This window comes from Teleopsis dalmanni, chromosome X (assembly GCF_002237135.1).
Source record: "Teleopsis dalmanni isolate 2A chromosome X, ASM223713v2, whole genome shotgun sequence".
NCBI lineage: Eukaryota > Metazoa > Arthropoda > Insecta > Diptera > Diopsidae > Teleopsis > Teleopsis dalmanni.
This window is the reverse complement of record NC_051848.1, coordinates 81,223,162-81,242,330: the sequence shown is the minus strand read 5'-3', so window position 1 is coordinate 81,242,330 and position 19,169 is coordinate 81,223,162. Positions and strand designations below refer to the sequence as shown.

At 27.5% G+C, this 19,169-nt stretch overlaps 2 protein-coding genes across 3 annotated transcripts in view; one reads left to right on the top strand and one right to left on the bottom strand.

Moving 5' to 3' along the window:
• Window positions 1-5,609, top strand: part of LOC119688099 (stathmin) — a 52,413-nt gene extending 46,804 nt beyond the window's left edge. Inside the window, exons 5-6 of one of the 2 annotated variants that reach the window (XM_038102744.1) lie at window positions 225-380; window positions 5,346-5,609. In XM_038102744.1, the coding sequence (XP_037958672.1) occupies window positions 225-380; window positions 5,346-5,435 (246 nt within the window). In that variant the 3' untranslated portion in view covers window positions 5,436-5,609. The remainder of the gene's footprint in view (window positions 1-224; window positions 381-5,345) is intronic. The other variant, XM_038102745.1, reaches the window with a different exon arrangement.
• An 11,226-nt stretch (window positions 5,610-16,835) lies between these two features.
• Window positions 16,836-18,738, bottom strand: LOC119689933 (RNA-splicing ligase RtcB homolog). Its single transcript, XM_038104875.1, has 4 exons — window positions 18,218-18,738; window positions 17,361-18,155; window positions 17,138-17,302; window positions 16,836-17,089 (listed from the first exon to the last, which is right to left on the bottom strand). Exons 1-4 carry the CDS (start codon window positions 18,548-18,550, stop codon window positions 16,862-16,864), a joined length of 1,521 nt encoding a protein of 506 aa, XP_037960803.1. The 5' UTR covers window positions 18,551-18,738; the 3' UTR covers window positions 16,836-16,861.
• Between the last annotated feature and the right edge of the window lie 431 nt (window positions 18,739-19,169).

Sequence of the window (19,169 nt, the reverse complement as noted above, 5' to 3'; positions counted from 1 at the left end):
TAACCCGTCTATATTACTAACTTAACACTTTCTAATAAATTTGTATGATCACCAATGGTAATGCATTTAACTAAGTACTAACCCCTAATATAATCTTACTAAACTCAATTGCAAATGCCTGACTAAAAACCCGTAAAAAATTAATTTTATAGTAAACAGAAAATCATTAAAAAACCACATCACATATTTTTTTTTAATTATCAATTTAAATTAATTTTTTTTAGAACACAAACAAAATTGCCGAAATCAAAAATCAAATCGATCAATTGGAATCACAGAAAATCGAGGAGAAGACCCGCATTATAGAAAATAAATTATACACCGCTGAGCAAAATCGTGAAAAGGAGTTAAAAAAGAAAATTGAAAAAGTTCAACAACTTGTACGTTTCATATATCTATATCACTCTCTTTGTCTCTCTCTCTCTATCTCTATGTCTTTCTTTTTTAATCTATTTTTTTATGTTTTATAAATACAAAGTTAAAAATTTTTTTTGAACTTTTATTAAAGGTGTGTAAAAATCGCAAATGCTCTTAAATATTTTTTATTTTATTTATGTTATGCCTTAAAACTAATATAACCCCACTTAACTCATTTCTCTCGAATATTTTTTTTTATTTTTGCAGACTACTTAATGTGGTTTTTACTCATTTTGTTATCATATCATTAAGTAAATGTCGTTTTTCAAACCATTTATGATACATTATTTTTAAGCATGTAAATAAAAATATTATGTACCTGTATGTATATAACATACTAAGCTTACCTATAATGGGTTTGCTAGAATACGAAATTAAAATCTATAACGTGTGTATAAGGTATTAAGCTTATCATAATAGGTCTGCTATGTGGTACAATATTATAATCTATTACGTATAATATCTAACAAACTAAGCTCACCTATAATAGTTCTGCTAGGGTACGAAATCAAAATATACTTCATTGTGTTAGATTATCATAACCTGGAGATTAGTTAGCTATACATAACCACATTACCTGAATCAGGCATATTGTTTTATATATTAATTGAGAAAAAAATTAATGAACCTTAAAATTTCGCATATACTTATAGATTTATATAAATAAATATTTTTTACTTCGTAAGATTTTGACTTACTAAAGCCACTATTTACTCTATTTATAACATAGCTTTACCTACTTCCGTTAAATATGTTGCACGTGTACCTATAAAAAATTTGTTTAGTTCAAAACTATAAGTTGTAACAAATTCCTGTCCTCTTCTGGCAGAATTTGAATATATATAATAATAAGTATAAATAAATTTGGAATTATAAGTTGATCATAAAAATGTCTTCTGAAGTTGTTCAGTAGTGGTTCTATACTATGAACTATTGGTGGGGTTCGCCAATATAATTATTTGCAAAGCCAAGTATGTGGCAAACATTATTAAAATCAAAGAAATTGTTAGGTATAATAGGTCATATCAATGTCAACAATATTATATTATATATTATCAACAATATTATGATACACACATATATTTTATTCTTACCACTTTATACCTACTATTAATGTATTATACTGCTTCACTATGAACTGCAACTAAATCTTGTGTATTATTATGATCTCAAGCATCCAAATTATGTGTCACCCAAAAAAAATTCGGAACTTAAAAATTCACATTTTAAGTTCGTAGGTTCTGGCTCAAAATCTATGTGGTTCCGAACAGATTCACATCTATGATTATCACAACTCTGTTTTGTTACTGACTAAATAATGAATAAGTATTTGTGAACACAGACAAGGCCTGTAGCTAAACATTCACTTCGAAGGGTGCTTGCAGATTAATAACCGAATAATTATAAAAATAATATTCTAGATTTTATTTCACCGGATCAGTAGAATCCGCGAAGTTCAGTAAACTAAAATTAAAGTAAGTGCACTCAGCCTGTCGTGATATATTATATTTCGTGGTAATATATTTTTATTTTTCATGGTAAAGGGTCCTTAAATTGCCCTCTAACTACATGCCTAATACTAGTATTATATATTTTTTAATATCTTTTAAAAGATAAACTAGGAAAACTCGGAAAATTTGATACCAGATATAAGTACGGAATGTAGTCAGTATTTTATTGTAGAGCCTTGATTAATTCTTTGTTTATGTGTCTTAAGAAAAGTTCACAAATCGCTGTCATAAATAAATACGGAAGAAAGAAACGAAAGGAACATTTTTTTGATATAGTGAAGAAATATATATTATATATTATAATTATATATATATTATATATTATAATTATATATATATTATATATTATAATTATATATATATTATATATTATAATTATATATATATTATTTAAATTATGAATATGAAAATTCGTACTACATACATACATCACTAATTCGTAAGCGAATTGTTATTTATAAAATATTAAATAATAGGTCATTCAAATATTACATCACGCGAAAAAGCGTTAGAGAGGAGTTTGCTTTAATTATAACATAATAGGACAAAAGGTAAAGCAAAGTTTTAGATCGGTCCGTAATTAGTTAAAATGTATACATATATATTGTTTAGTATATAAGATTTTTTAAACAAGTTTGAAATCCATTCAAAAAGTAATTGTAAATTCAACTTATGTTACTTATATTTTAATACTCTAAAACAAAGACTTCAATCAAAACTCAATCTGCGTAATAAGTCCAAATACATATATATAAATTCTTCCCTTTTTCCCATTATAATTAAGTATTGTATATTTATGTAAACATAAAAATATTTAGCTAATCAATTTTAAATCTAATTTTTTTTAACAACCGTACAGATTATTACCAGAGAAAGAAATAAATTAAATATTTTTTATAGAACAAAAAACCAGGGTTACTGAGCGAAATTAACAGTCCAATGCAAAACTCAAGTTTACAAGAAAAAAATATATATAAAACAGTACTTTTTAATTAAAAATTAGGTTATCATATTAATGGTCTGTAGATACAGTAATCTTTCTGAAAAACAATTGTAGGAATCTGGACACATCGTAAATAGTTTTTATCATATAAATTTAACAAGTTCAACCTTATATTTTGTAGAATATAAATAATAATGTAGATAATAAATGTAGATAATAATGCATTAACATAAAAAATATGTATGTTATTCATATTGAGATTATTTCAATAATTTATGTTACATGTGTAATCGGGTCTTCTAAATACTCGGTACAAGTAATATTAATAACTATGCTATCTAACTATTAATCTGAAATAACAAATAATATGAAGCTTCTAACAATTTTAACACATTTTTATTCATTTATACATAAATATCTGAAACCTATATCGTTTTGAATTGAGATCAATTTGTTGTCTACTACTTATTACATAATTATTGCAGTTTAACCTATATGTGTACCACGACTTTAAAAAATCTTTTGTATGGCCTTCTATTTTAGTTAACCTAATTGTGGACTATTGTAAAATCGAACCATTGGTCCGGATTTAATTTTATCTAAAGCTTCAAGATCGCAAACCTCAGATATTTGATATATGTAGCTTAGCCACAACAGTACATGCGCTTTGCTGTTCTATGATCCTAATAGCCTACAGATTTTATTTAAATGGTGTTTGTGTTAACCATCATCTATCCTTAATATAGTGTAAATATAAAAATATGCAATGAAAATATTTAAAGAGTTATCGATCTGCCAGACGCTAGTTTTGGCAACGGATTTAACTATTACTTAAGTTCACAAGTTTCTTTATATCAATGAATTTAAATAGGCTTTAGCAAACAAAATATCAAAAATTATAACTTTATGTGTTTAAAACCTATTTTAAATTATTTATTTTAATGAATTTCAATATTCTTAGCAACATTTTTTACGGCGCCTTACCCTAATTCTGTAGATATTAAGTTGCAAACAACACAAACAAAATGTAGTCGCGTCATCTACCTACCTATTTGGTGTAAATTAATGTAAAAATTATATATACAAATTGTCACTAAATAGTGTGGGTAGTTTTTTTTGTAAGCTTACAATTATATTAGATATAGTGAAATAGAGGAATTGCCCAGAAAACTGAAATTTATTAAAATCCCTTGTCACAGCGCGAACCGGGAAATTAGATACTCCGCATTTTTTTTTTATGCTTGATTCTCATTCTTCAATTTGTCTATCAAAAAAATTGGTGCTTTCTATATATTTAATAAAAAGTAATGGACTTTATAACAAACTTGGCAAAAACAGAACCTCTATTATATTATTGTATAAAAATTTTATTTAAATAAATAAAATTAATTTGTATTACTTCAAGCATACATTTAGTAAAGATCCTGTTCCTAGAAGAGTTTCTCAAAGATTTACAATAACAAAAAAGAAAAGAAATTATATATTACAGAATTTTAGATTGAAACTAGTTTAGTTCATCTTTAAAACTTTCTAACTAATTTCGAGTTATTTAAAAAAAAAAACAATGACCTAAGGAGATGTCAGTTGTTGTTAGTACTATAATTAGGATTTATATAACAGACACCAGAAATGTAAGTGAAATATATTGGTTAGTAAAAGATGTGGGTTGTGTAAGTTGGTATAGAAATAAGAATTTAAGGTAAGTGTTAACTGACACTACCTGGATAGAATTAAAGGTGACAGGCCACTTCAATGGAATAGAGCCTTAGATTAATAGAACTACAAAAAGTAGGTGCATTTGAACAGGAAAACAGATGGAGATGTCATGCTAAATAAAGCTGCAATTGGTGCACTCATGGAGAATTGACTTATTCATGGGTGACAAGTAATTATTTAACACGTGGCTATATTCTGACCTTATTTCGTCAAGGATAGTTTTCCTGAATGCGAAAGGCATTTTTCCTCTTTTTCCATAGTCGGCTTACAGACTAATTAATCAATAGGAAACTCAACTAACTATTAGAAAATTAATAAAGTGCTGTTGTATATAGTAATATATGTAAATAAATATACTATATATTAATTGCAAATAGGATTTGTATATATGACATCAGTCAGCTTACCGACTAATTATTCAATAGGGAACTCAACTAACTATTCAAAAAAAAAAATAAAAAAATGCTGTTGTATATAGTAATATCTGTAAATAAATATACTATATATTAATTGCAAATATGATTTGTATATATGTATATCTATTATTTTTTTTATACCAACTTTTGTATATACCTACCTACTATATACATATATGTACTATATATATATATAATATATATATATATATATATATATATATATATATATAATATTTAAATGCCTATAATAAATTTTGGTTTTTTTTAAATAATTTGTTTTTTTTTAAATAATTTGTTTTTTTTTTAAATAATTTGTTTTTTTTTTTTTCTTTACCGTAGGAACGTCGCGCAGAATTGGTGCGTCAGAATAAAGCTGCCCAGCAGCCACTAACTGATGAGAATGTTGAACCAATTGCTTCATCTGGTTAAATTCCAACCACAAAAAACAATAAATGCAGCTATAAAAGCAACACAATATTAATATTAGTAAAGAAAAATTAAGAACAAAAAAATTAAATTAAAATTAAAATTAAAATAATGAAAAAACAACATAAAATTTGCAAAAATTTCAATACAAATACATAACAAACAGCAGCTTTTTTCAACAAAATATATATATATTAAAAAAATTGATAAGAAAAATATTTAATGTGAACAATTAAAAAAATAATAAAATTATTTTTTCTCCAAAAGGAAGAAAATTATTTGAATTTCTACACATTTTTCAAAAATTGTGTTAGGAAAAATAAAACATCATTAAGATGGAAAACATGATTGCAATGGTTTTCAAAAAAGAAGAAATCATTTTTAAATTTAACTTTGAAATAAAATTGAAACAAAAACCAAATTTATTCATTTCAAATTTATTAACAGAAATGTTCGCATTAAAAACAACAGCAAACAACAGAAAACTAAAAAAATTTTTATTCAAAATATATATTCGAAGAACGAAATCCAACATAAGCCCATATAAAAAAATAAATATATATAAATATTGTATTAATTATTATTATTATTATTATAATTATTATTTATAAATTCTTTATTATTATTACTTATTAAAATAAATAAAAATAAAAATTTATTGATGTACTAAGTATATAAAAAGTAAAATTTTGAAAAAAATAAAAATTGCAAATATAAAATAAAATCGATCATTTTTATCTTAAATATCTTTAAAAATCAAGTAAATTGTGTAACCGAATGTAACCAAACAAAACCATAAATACTAATAATGTGTCATGTTAAAAAAAACAACATTTATGAATATACGATTATATATAAATATATGTGTATTTATAAGAAACAAATTTCAAACAAAATATAATAGCTGAACAGGAACTCTATTAAAGCAGTAAAAGATATACTAAAATTAAATTTAAAAAATTAAAAATCTAATATATATTTAAAAAAATTTGCACACATATGCGGCCACAAACAGACAAAACAAAAAAATGAGAGCCATATACTTTGCATTTATATAGTTTCTATATAGCAATTGTTAGTACTTACAATATTACTGTAATGCCAAGGAAATGTCAATGGTGAAAACTGTATACACTAGCCAGAAGCGTGATTAAGGCTTTCATATCCCGAAATACTGGCATATATTGTGGTAATGATAACGCTGATTTCCTATACTGAAATTGTGTTATCAATGACCATAAAGCCTAAATATAACACTTTCAGTTGTTATATCAGGAGTTGCATTCATAATAAGAACTTTTTTACTCCATGCGAATCTATATGAATAAAAGTGCATTAGCAGAATTTAGGATATATATACATTGTTTTCAATAAATTAGCTAAACATCGGTCAATACCGATGACAATGCTAAAATCTGCACATATTAGTTATGATGCAACGCTAAGTGTTATATTTGTCTTAGATCACGTCTTAAATCACATTTAAAATTACATCTTATATCACGTCTTAAATCATGACTTAAGTCATGCCTTTAATGAAACCTTAAATCATGTTTTATATCATGCTTTAAGTCATGTCTTAAGTCACAGCTTAAGTCAAGTCTTAAGTCATGTTTTAAGTCATGTCTTAAGTTATGTGTTAAGTCACGCCTTAACGCACGTCTTAAGTCGCGTTTTAAATCACGTAAGCCATTGTGATAACCAATAATACACAATGTAGAAAAATTTATACTGAAAAGTTGAGGACCAACTAGAGTGGGTTTTAAATTTTCGAAATTATTGAGAATAGTTTTAATTTGCCTATGAAAAATATTTTCAGATTACTCTTTCAGAATAGAAATGGGGTAATTGTGAGTATATATTAAATCCAATAACTTAACATTTAATCAAATGAACTTTTCGTTCGCGCATACAAAGGTATTTTAAATATTATCAAATATACATTGTACATTATTAGTGATATTTGTAAACATCTATTGATTTAATTGGTCCACTTATGATGGATATATGGTCATGTCTGATGTCTGATAATAACTAACATATTTGTTCAGATAAACACTTCACTTGTTTAAAGATTTCTTGTCTGGACATAGAAATGTTCATTATCTTACCATTTTATTTAGATATTATATACGATTATTCCATATACAAATCAAATTATTTTATCTCAATTCTTACAATATTAATACCTACAGTAAAAATTATTAATTACAATTAAGTAATTATCTATCAACAATATTAATTGATTATCCTGCGACTCTATGCAATATCTAATTAAGAAGTTATGGTGATATGAAACAAAAATTATTAATTAAATATATGGAAAGGGTTTTATGAACTTAACGGAAAATTATGGTAGCGAGCATTGGATGTATATACCAACTACACAACAAATTTCCCTTAAGTTTAATCTCTTGAATGTGGGATATTTGCTCATTTTAATAATCTATTCTAAGGGAAAAGTCTCTCACTGTGTATGATTTTATTGACCTTTCGTATTAAAATGAACCAAGCGTTCACTGTAAAATATTTATATTTATTTCTTTTTTAAATTCCCAATTAATTACATGATAATTAATTTGATTTTATTAATTTGTTAAAGACCATAAAACCGTATATATTTTAAATTGCATAATATGATTTAATATTCAATTTAAATTTTAATATTATTGCTTTCTACTTGAAACATTATTTATGAACACGTTATATGTTATATTTCTTAAAAATAACATTTAATTTAATATTAATTAAAATTGCTTACGATAATATAACTAATAATATTACTAATTCACAGTTCAGAAACAAGTTTTATTCCGAGTACCTATTTATTATTATTAAATTGCTAAAGTATTCAAGATGAATACAAAAAAAAAAAATTTTTGAAATTTTCTTAAAGTGAAACAAATTTCTACTAAATAAATTAAACACATTTCGACACAAACATTAAATAAAAATTATTTATTTTTAATATTTAGGTTTATAATTTATTTTCGAGCAGTTAGAATGCATTCGAATGCGAAAATTTGAATCAAAAATACTTCAAAATATTCGAAAAAATTCGAATACAATTTTATTCGAATATCACTAGTACCTATAATCTTTGTATAATACTTTATAGTTATAATTAAATCCCTATGACTTCATATAACTTTATTTAAATATGTCAATTCAAAATTAATTGTAAAATGATATATCTTTTTTAATTAATTTAATCAATTTTTCAATTGTAGTCTATTTTTTAAGTAACGCATATTTATTGTTATAATTTTGCGTGTTTATAAATAATGTTTTCTTTTAAATAATATTCAAAAACTTAAATATTAAAAAACTTTTTTTTACCTATTACCTATTTCCAATATAAACTTAAAAAACCAATGGCCCGAGAAATATATATAAACTATTGATTGCTTAATTTTTCCGAAGCAACGCTTGCAATTGCTATATAAACCATTTTTGTTAGAGTAAAGAGTAAATTGAAAACAAAATTCATTTATATATACGTATATAAAAATATTATTCTACACAAAAAAAAAAATTAATTAAAAAAAACTAAGCGTCGAGTTTAAAATTATTTTTAAAATAACTTAAGTATTATCGTGTGTTTAATATATAACCAGAAAATAAAATATGCTTTTAAAAATAAATAACTACCTATATATTTGCTAATAAGCATATAAATATGTAAACGAAGAAAAATAAAATTAAAAGCCAAAAATGGTAAAATTATCTGGTTACATGTATAATTATTATTTTTATTATTATCAATTATCACTAATAATTTTAGCGTTAAGTTGAAAACATAATTAAAAAAATCATTTTAAAATACTTTTGTATAACGTTTTTTTTTATTAAATCATAAAATGCTTTAAAAAATAAATAAAAATTTTAAAAAATCTTATTTTGTTTTATTTTACCTTTAGCATTTAAAGCTAAAATATAAATGAAATTTATAGGTAATTTTTATATATATAATATATATAATCTGTTTTAAAAGCAAACAATTTAAATGTACATGATGAAATAAGGTCATTTGAACTTAGTAAATAAAAGTAACAAAAATATATATAAATTAATTTACAAATAAGCAAACAATATAAGAAAAAAAATCATATTTTGTCTATGCATAATTTTGAAATATATTAAATAATTAATTCAAGTAAATAATGATAATAATGTAAAGTAACTTTATGGACGTAAAACTATAAAAAATTATTTTAGTCAAAATTATATGCAATTTGAAAATGAGGACCTATGCTCTGCAATGAACTTCAATATGCTTACACTAGTACTTTTAATATAAGTTGAGATTGAAAGACAAACTTTATTTTTGAAGTTTTAAATATGATTTGCTTTTTTGAAAAGTAAAATAATAACATAATTATTTGACAATTATTTTATTAAAAATATCAAATAAATACAAACACATCACCCAACCTAATAAAGAACACTTATTTATATAATACTAAAAACAAATTCTTAACATTACTTTTCTATTTTTATTTTTATTTTATTTAATTATTTTTTAATTACATAAAAATATAAATACATAATTAAAATGCTTGTTAAATTTTATGTAGAAAAAATACATAATCGTAATAAACGTAATAATAAGAGTTTATTATTTTAATATAATCATTTAACCTGCCTACTACGCCTAATCTTTTCAATAAAAGCGCTTTACTATATAACACAAATAAATAAAAAAACAAAAAAAAAATTAACATAAACGAACCGTTCTCTTCTATCACTTTACTATTAAAGAAATTTAAAATAATTTATAAAAGAATATATTAAAATGCATATAGCAAATCAAGTAAATATATCAATTTGGGTCTTTGACTTGGAAATATTGAATCTGACGCGGCAAAAATTTGAATACGAAAAGGATTAGGGGATTCACTATTCCATTATGGAAACTACAAATTCTAATATTAATTTTTGTTCATTCAAAACACAGTACAACAACAACAACAACAACAACACTACCACTGCACTACAATAACAAACACTAGCAGAATTTGAAAAATATTTACTAAGATTTTTTTAAGTTTTTAATTATTCTAAAATTTTGAATAAATTAATAAACAGTATGTTTAATTTATGTATGCTAATAGTATATATATATCTATATATATATATACAAATATACATATATATATGTGTATGAACTCATATTAATTGTGAATGTATAAACCCCATTAAACTTTGAAATATATTTATAAAAAGAAAAATCATATTAATGAATAAACAAAAAAAATTTATAATTGGATACCTAATAAAAGAACCGATGTTTTCATTATACATAGATTTAAAAATATACTATTTTTAAAATCATGCTATCTAATTATTTTGATATGAGACCGGTGATATACTCAGGATTGTGCCAAGGCGGAGACATAAAAGCAAATAATTTTTTATATGTATATGTAGATTATTTTTTCAAGAAGAGACTGAAAACATCCCCTACTCATCTACTTCCCTATCATGTATACGCCAATCTATTAGTTTAAAAAATTTTTTAAAATTTTATTAACTTGTGAAATGGATGAATAGCGTTTATAACTTGTCTTCGGGAATCCTACATATAAAATATACACAGTAGTTAATACAAACGAATAAAATTTATGACGCATCTTATAGCTCAAAATAAACTAAATTTTAATTAAATTTCAATTTAAATTTCTATTCCATAGTATTTCAGAAGATTTGTGAGTGGAAAATTGTGGCAAGTTCTTCTCGAATACACTTGAATCTGGAGACTGGTGATCTGGAGTGTTAGTTTAGAGCAGTTATATACCATGTGTATTTAGAATCAGTATATTCAATCTGAATAGTTAAAATTACCCCTATTCTGAATCAAATGGGAAGGGAAGTTTTTTGTCTTTTCCCAGTTCCTGTATTCTAAATCAAATAAGAGTGGAAGTTTATTTCCTTATCCACTTATTCTGAATTATTCTAAATCAAATGGGAATGGTAGTTTTTTTCCCTATTCCCATTTCTCATATTCTGAATGAAATGGAAATAGGAGTTTTTTTCCCTATTTCGCACCAAATTTTTTCCCAGCAAGTTGTGTAGGAGATAAGTTAAAAAACAGTTAAAAAGAAATTAAGTTACACGGTTGGAAAAATGTGTGGGTTAAACAGAAGAGGTCCTAAACAGAAGGAGCTCCTAATATAGAAAATAAATTTTCCGTTGTTGAAGAAGCAATTTATAACCTAATTGGACTAAAAATGGTGTTGAAGGCTTGCCTGTAAAAGAAATTGGATTGAATTTAACAGAAGTTTCTACAGACAACAGAAACAGAAGGAGAGCAGTTCAAAAATAAAGAAGCTCCTTTTTCTGAAGTTTTTGGCCAAAACCACAACCGATCCACTTACCTTTATGAAAGGATCAGCAAGTAATAGAGATATTGCTACAAGTACTTTAAAAGAGGAACTTGTTTAAAATTGAAATGGAAAATAGCAAGAAAGACTCACAAAACACAAACAAAATAAACCGTTCTATTGGAAAGCTGCTCGATCTTCAAAGCAAACACTTCCAGAAAATGGAAAAACTGAAACAGCAAGAATTGGAAGAGTAAAAGCGACATAACTTATTTATGGAATATTTAATTTTTTATGCCCAAAATTATTTTTGTTATGCTCAAAACAGCTATCTCCCAAGCATTTCACAACAAGAAACTTATATTTTTTGGGAATAGCGTGGGAAGAGGGAGAGTTATTCCCTGGGATTATTTAGAATAGAAGTGAATAAATTTTCATTCAAGTTCTATGCACATTTCTAATATAAATGTTTTGTAAAAGTATTTTACCATTATTTATGTTAAAATATTAGTAAGTGATCATTTTATGTTCACATTAAGATTATAATAATATTAATAATATAATAATAATATAAATTTTATAGTAATTTTGTAGACTGAAGTTTGCATGTATTACTTTAATGAATATTGAGTACATATTCATTAAAACTGTAAACTGTGAACTATAAAAAATTGGAAGTCCTCTTTACTTAGACAATCATTTATTTATACTAAAATGTGTCATTTCACATAAGGCGCCACATTACTTAATCACATCATGAATCCTAATACATTTTTATGTTTATAATATCATTTAAAACCTAAAGAAAATATTCATATATTCTACAGATCAAAAATACAAAAAAAATATTTATTTTTATATATATTCATGATGAGTCTTTTTCAAGTTAGTGCATCTGTGCACTTTTACTTTTTAATAGCTGGGGGTTTCTGCATAGTCCCAACCTTCTCACTGACTAATTTAAGTATTCCTCAAAAGCTTCGTGATTATTCGATAATTGCGTACCGCCCCGTGCTGCTATAGATTATTCTGAGATTAGATAGTACTAAGTAGAACAGCCTGTTGGTTTTCGCGAATAGCTTCAAAGCTCTGTCCCTTATGTATTTTTCGACCGGGTCTATTCTAAGGCCTCTTAGCACGTCATTTGTGGGGATGTACCATGGCTTTTTGAAGCATTTAAAGAATATATCTCATTTAAATCTTGCATTAATTCTGGTAAATAATTAAGCCCACTTCATTTTATAACAAAAATAAATTATATAAAGACCTTGTACTTCTTTTAATTAAACTGAGTTAATATTCTTAAAATTTTTAATATTTATAAATGTTTTTTATAAATATATTTTATTATTAATATTCGTAAAATGATAATAATAATAATAAATGAATAAAACGCATTCAAAACAACAGTACAGCAACAACAACACCAGCAGAAATACACATCTCTAAATGGGATGTCGACGCAGTTCAATATCTCTCTATTCTGAGTTCCTAGTCATAGGAATATTTTCGGCAATTGCAAAGCAACAGAAACATCTAAACAATCATATCGTTGACATAATGTAAACTGGTATAGAGTTCTTCCTGTGCCGATCTTTTTAATAAAAGATGGGAAGACTCTACGATATGCAAGCATCTGTACGCAATTTGGCCACACACCAATAGAAGAAAATCAAACTCTCTCATAAAGATGCCTCGAAGAGATATCAGTCTTGCAGTAGGTTTACTTACAGGTCGTTATATTCTAGGTAATCATGCTAAGAGACTAAAGCTCCCCTTCAACCATATCTGCCGCAGTTGTGGTAAGAACGATGAAAGTGCATCCCACCTCTTTTGCTTCTATCCGGTAGATGTGCGGTGCCGCCTCTATACTTTAAGGGCTTTCTTTTTTGAGGATCTTGGCGAACTTCAGGACCTCTCTTTAAATAGCATCATAAACTTTGCCAAAGGTTCTAAATGATTCTAACCCTTGAGTTTTTAATAATACGGCGCACAATGGATCCCCTTGGGATCGCCTGTATAACCTAGCCTACATATATATATATGTATATGAGCTCTTATTAATTGTGAATGTATAAACCCTAATTAACTTTGAAATATATTTATAAAACAAATCATATCAATGAATAAACAAAAAAATTTATAATTGGATACCTAATAAAAGAACCGATATTTTCATTATATATAGATTTATTTATAAATATATTTTATAATGATGATGTAAGACCAATTTTTCAATATTCATAAAATTTTTTTTAATATATTTGTGGGAGTCCCATCACATTGAAAATCGAAAGAGTTTAAAAAAGCGTAAAAAAAAACATTTTTCATCCGTACATTTTTAGCTATAATAGCTAAACCAATTAAGATATATTAACTTTATATAGCTTAAAATATTCGTACAAGTTTCACCTTCCTTCCAATTTCCTTTTTGTAAATAAGGTTTCGTGTTTGGAAAACGAAACTTTTAATTATTTGTAAACTAGTGTAATTGGAATTGGGGCTCGTCTTTGGAAAACGAAACTTTTAACTATTTGTGAACTAGTGTAATTGGAATTAGGGCTCGTCTTTGGAAAACGAAACTTTTAATTATTTGTAAATTAGTGTAATTAGAATTGTTTTTGTTTTCATTCGTTTAGTTTTTCATTTAAGTTTTTATTTCTAATAATATTTCTTTAATTATTATTTATTGAAACTCTTCAAATTTTATCTGTCAGGAAGGTTACTTACAATTTACTTACTTAAGAAGTTACTCTTCTACAGATCGGACAATGGTAAGGAGTTAGTACAATTTTGGATGTGTAAAAATTTTAATTAACGATCATAGCGTTTAAAAACTAGACTATTTCATTTATTCAACCTTCTAGACGTAGAGAATTCTAAATATGAGTCATATAGATCTTCTGCAGAAAAAAATTGACTTGTGTTATTCGGTTGTAATTATGTCTGTAACAGTGGTAAGGAGAAATGGTGACTCATTCTGTTCACCTACATTTTGGGAAAGTAAGTGGCATTCATTAAAACAATTTTTATAATGCAGTTCCAGAATTGTTTAATGTCACAACTTTTGAAGTGACATTCACTCTTTTGGTAAAGGAAGTAACTATGCAACTATTTTTAGATCTTCTGTATGTCGTGGTGTTTCCTTTTATGAGTCCGCTTTAGATCTAAGTCTGTTCTGAGACTAGCTACTAAATCACTACAACTATAGAGTAGGAAAATCAAGTACTTTTGATTATCGCTGAGTGTATGAGTTTTAACATTAAGCGTTAACTCAAGATAACTTATTTTACATCATGATTTTGTAAATGCGTTTTTAGCAATCAATGTAGAAACATTACTAATGATGTTGGACCTTTAATTTACTTACTTACTTACTTAGTTGGCCATTACAGACGTGTGTCGTCCTTGGCCGCGTCGAGTAGCCTCCGCCAGTCAGCCCGATTAGTTGCCTTCTGACGCCAGTTGGTAATACCGAGCGCCCCCAAATCGTTGGTCACCTGGTCCTTCCACCGAAGATGCGGACGTCCTCTACCGCGTTTTCCACCTGCGGGTATCGAATCAAATACCTTTCTAGCCGGAGCACTTTCTTCCATTCGCACGACATGACCAAGCCAGCGTAGCCGCTGAATTTTTATGCGCTTAACTATGTCAATGTCGCGGTATAGCTCATACAGCTCATCGTTCCATCTAATTCGATACTCGTCGCCAACGCGTAAGGGACCATAGATCTTCCGAAGAATTTTTCTCTCGAATGCTCCTAACGCCTTCTCATCACTGTTGGTAATTGTCCAAGCTTCTGCACCATACAGCAGGACAGGCATGATAAGGGATTTGTAGAGCGTGATTTTTGTTTGTCGAGAGAGGGCTTTATTTCTCAATTGCTTACTTAGCCCGAAGTAACATTTGTTGGCAAGAGTAATTCTTCGTTGAATCTCTAGGCTGACGTCATTTTTGGTGTTTAAGCTGGTTCCTAAATAAACAAAGTCTTTCACAACTTCGAACTTATAATTGTCAACAGTGACGTAGGTCCCAAGACGCTCAGGAGATTTGTTTGTTGACAGAAAGTACTTTGTTTTGTCCTCATTTACCACAAGACCCATTTGCTTTGCTTGTTTTTCTAAGTTGGAAAATGCCGCACTGACGACGCGGGTGTTCAGACCAATGATATCAATATCGTCGGCATACGCAAGCAGCATTACACTTTTGTAGAATATTGTGCCAGTACGGTTTAAATCTGCTGCTCGAATTATCGTTTCCAACATTAGGTTAAAGTAGTCACACGACAAGGAGTCACCCTGTCTGAAACCTCGTTTGGTATCAAACGGCTCGGAGAGGTTCTTTCCAATTCTAACGGAGCTGGTGGTGTTGCTCAACGTCATTTTACATAGCCGTATAAGTTTTGCTGGGATACCAAATTCAGACATAGCGGCATAGAGTGTGCTTCTAGTCGTAGTGTCAAAAGCAGCTTTGAAGTCGACAAATAGGTGGTGTGTGTCGATTTGTTTTTCTTGAGTCTTCTCCAGGATTTGACGCACTGTGAATATCTGGTCTAGAGTGGATTTGCCAGGTCTGAAGCCACACTGATAAGGTCCAATCAGTTGGTTGACGATTGGCTTCAATCTTTCACATAGTACGTTTGATAGAACCTTATATGCGATATTTAAAAGACTGATCCCGCGGTAGTTGGCGCAGTTTGCAGGATCACCTTTTTTGTGGATTGGGCAAAGCACACTTAAATTCCAATCGTTGGGCATGGACCTTTAATTTAGCACATTATATAAGTAAAAGAATCTCTTAAGTATTTAGAGAAAAACTGCAAATTTAAAATAATAATAATATAGTGCATTTATTTGTATTATAGTTCAATATACAAATATATATATAAATATATATATAAATACTATATATATATATATAAATAATATATAAATAATATATAAAATATATATAAATATATATATAATTCTATATAATATATAAATATATATATAAATATATATATAAATATATATATAAATATATATATAAATATATATATACATATATATTACAAATATAAAATAATTTAGTAGTAAACTATATTAAATACTATTTTAAAAAGGTTCAACCTTTAATCACAACAATAGGCTTTAATTTAACACATTTCTTACTGATACCGGCCATGTGGCAAGTATCTACAACATCCGTAACATCTTTATATGCTTCTGGCGCTTCTTCCATAATTAATTTTGGTGAAGCAACCCTAATAGCTACACCCATTGCATCCAACCTCTTAAGCACCTCTTTGTGGTCCAAAGTACGTCGTGATTGCGCTCTTGACAGTGCACGTCCCTGTTAGAATAAATTAATATTAATTTTCAAAAAAATTTTTATACTTACAGCTCCGTGACATGTTGAACCAAATGTCTCTGTCATACCACATTCAGTACCAGTCAAAACATAGCTGCATGTACCCATAGTACCACCAACTAATACCGGCTGTCCAATAGATTTATAATCAACAGGTATAAGTGGATGGTCTGGGGGAAATGCGCGTGTAGCACCCTATGCAAATGTATTTTGTATTATAATGCAGTTTTAAATTTATATTAGTTAATATTACTTTTCTGTGTACCAACAATTTTTTTTCTTTTCCATCAACTATGTGAGTTTCCTCTTTAGCGATGTTATGTGATACATCATAAATAACATGCATATCTAGATCATCGGCAGATGTGTTGAACATTTTGGAAAATGCTTTACGTGTTAAGTATGTCATTGAGGTACGATTAACCCAGGCAAAGTTTGCAGCAGCTGCCATTGCCTTTAGATAGTCCTGCCCTTCTTGAGAATTTATTCGTGCACAAGCCAATTGGCGATCATTTGTTTCGATTTTATCTCTCTTCATTGCTTTTTCCATTTCAACTAAGGCATCAGTTGCAACCTGATGACCGAACCCACGGCTACCGGAATGTATCATAATGCAAACTTGCCCCTTTTCTTTAATACCCATTTTAGAAGCACTGTTTTTATCGTAAATTTCATCAACCACTTGTATTTCTGCATAATGGTTTCCGGCTCCTAACGTTCCCAATTGTGGTAGACCACGCTGTACAGCACGCTGACTACATTTAGATGGATCAGCAGCCATCATGCGACCATTCTCCTCGCAATGATCCTTATCTTCCGGCCATGCATAACCCTTACTTAATGACCAATCCATACCAGTTCTCAAAGCTTCTTCTAGATTTGTGCTATCCATTGGTATAACACCTTTCGAACCGATACCAACGGGAATGTGGTCAAAAAGTGATTGTGCTAATTTATCTTTTACCGGCTGTATATCCTTTTCAAGTAGATTTGTGCGCAGCAAACGTACACCGCAATTAATGTCAAATCCTACACCTCCAGGGCTTACCTAAAAGAAAGTTAAATTAATAAAATTCGCAAACATAAAAACTGTATATCAAATTTTATTACAATTGCATTCGGATCATTCATATCAAAAGCAGCCAAATTACCAATCGCGAAACCATAACCGGAATGTATGTCAGGTAAGCCAATAGATTGGCCCACAATACCTGGCAGTGCAGCTACATTAGCAATTTGTTTAACAGCAGGAAGGAACCCACCTGCTGTATTTGTGTTGCAGGAGGTTTTTAATTCCTCAAACATCAAATTCTCCAGGTGACTATTTGCATAAAAGCAGCCTTCCACATTCATATTAGGCTGAAAACCCTTTTTTATTCGCCAACAATAATCGTTAACTTTTTCTAAGTATTGTAACTCGTCATTATATTTACGAACAACCATATTAAGTTTTTTTTATATCTATATGGACCGTTAAAATTTACTTAAAAGTTCAAAATACTAATATGTTTTAAACTTCTTGACAGTGTGTAACCGTATATCTACGTCGAGTACAAATGTATAGCTTATAAGCAAAAATATTACAAATGTTTCACAAGATTTTAATAATTTGCATTAACTTACTATCGGCGTTTGGGTTATTTTTTAATATTGTGAAATTAAAAGGAAAGCAAATAACAAGTGCAGAGAGAGAAAAGAGTTATTCACAATAGTAGTATAAAGTACAAATTCTAGTATAATGAGCAAAGCAATAAATTTTTAAATGAAGGGGACAATTAACAAAAGTTATATAACTCAAAAATTATGTATTTTATAATTTTTAAACTTATAACATCAGTAGTTAATGCTAAATGAGCAGTATTCAACACTGTATTATTTTTCTTGCAATTCTTTCTTACAACTTTTTGTTTTTATTTTAATGATTGTTTTTTGTATTTAGTCATTCATTGCATATTTTAATGAACACAGAAATTAAAAATTCCTTAACAAGTAATTAACCAATGACTTCTTCACAATTACTAATCATTCAGTCATTTTCACAAATTTTATTAAAAAATTACTT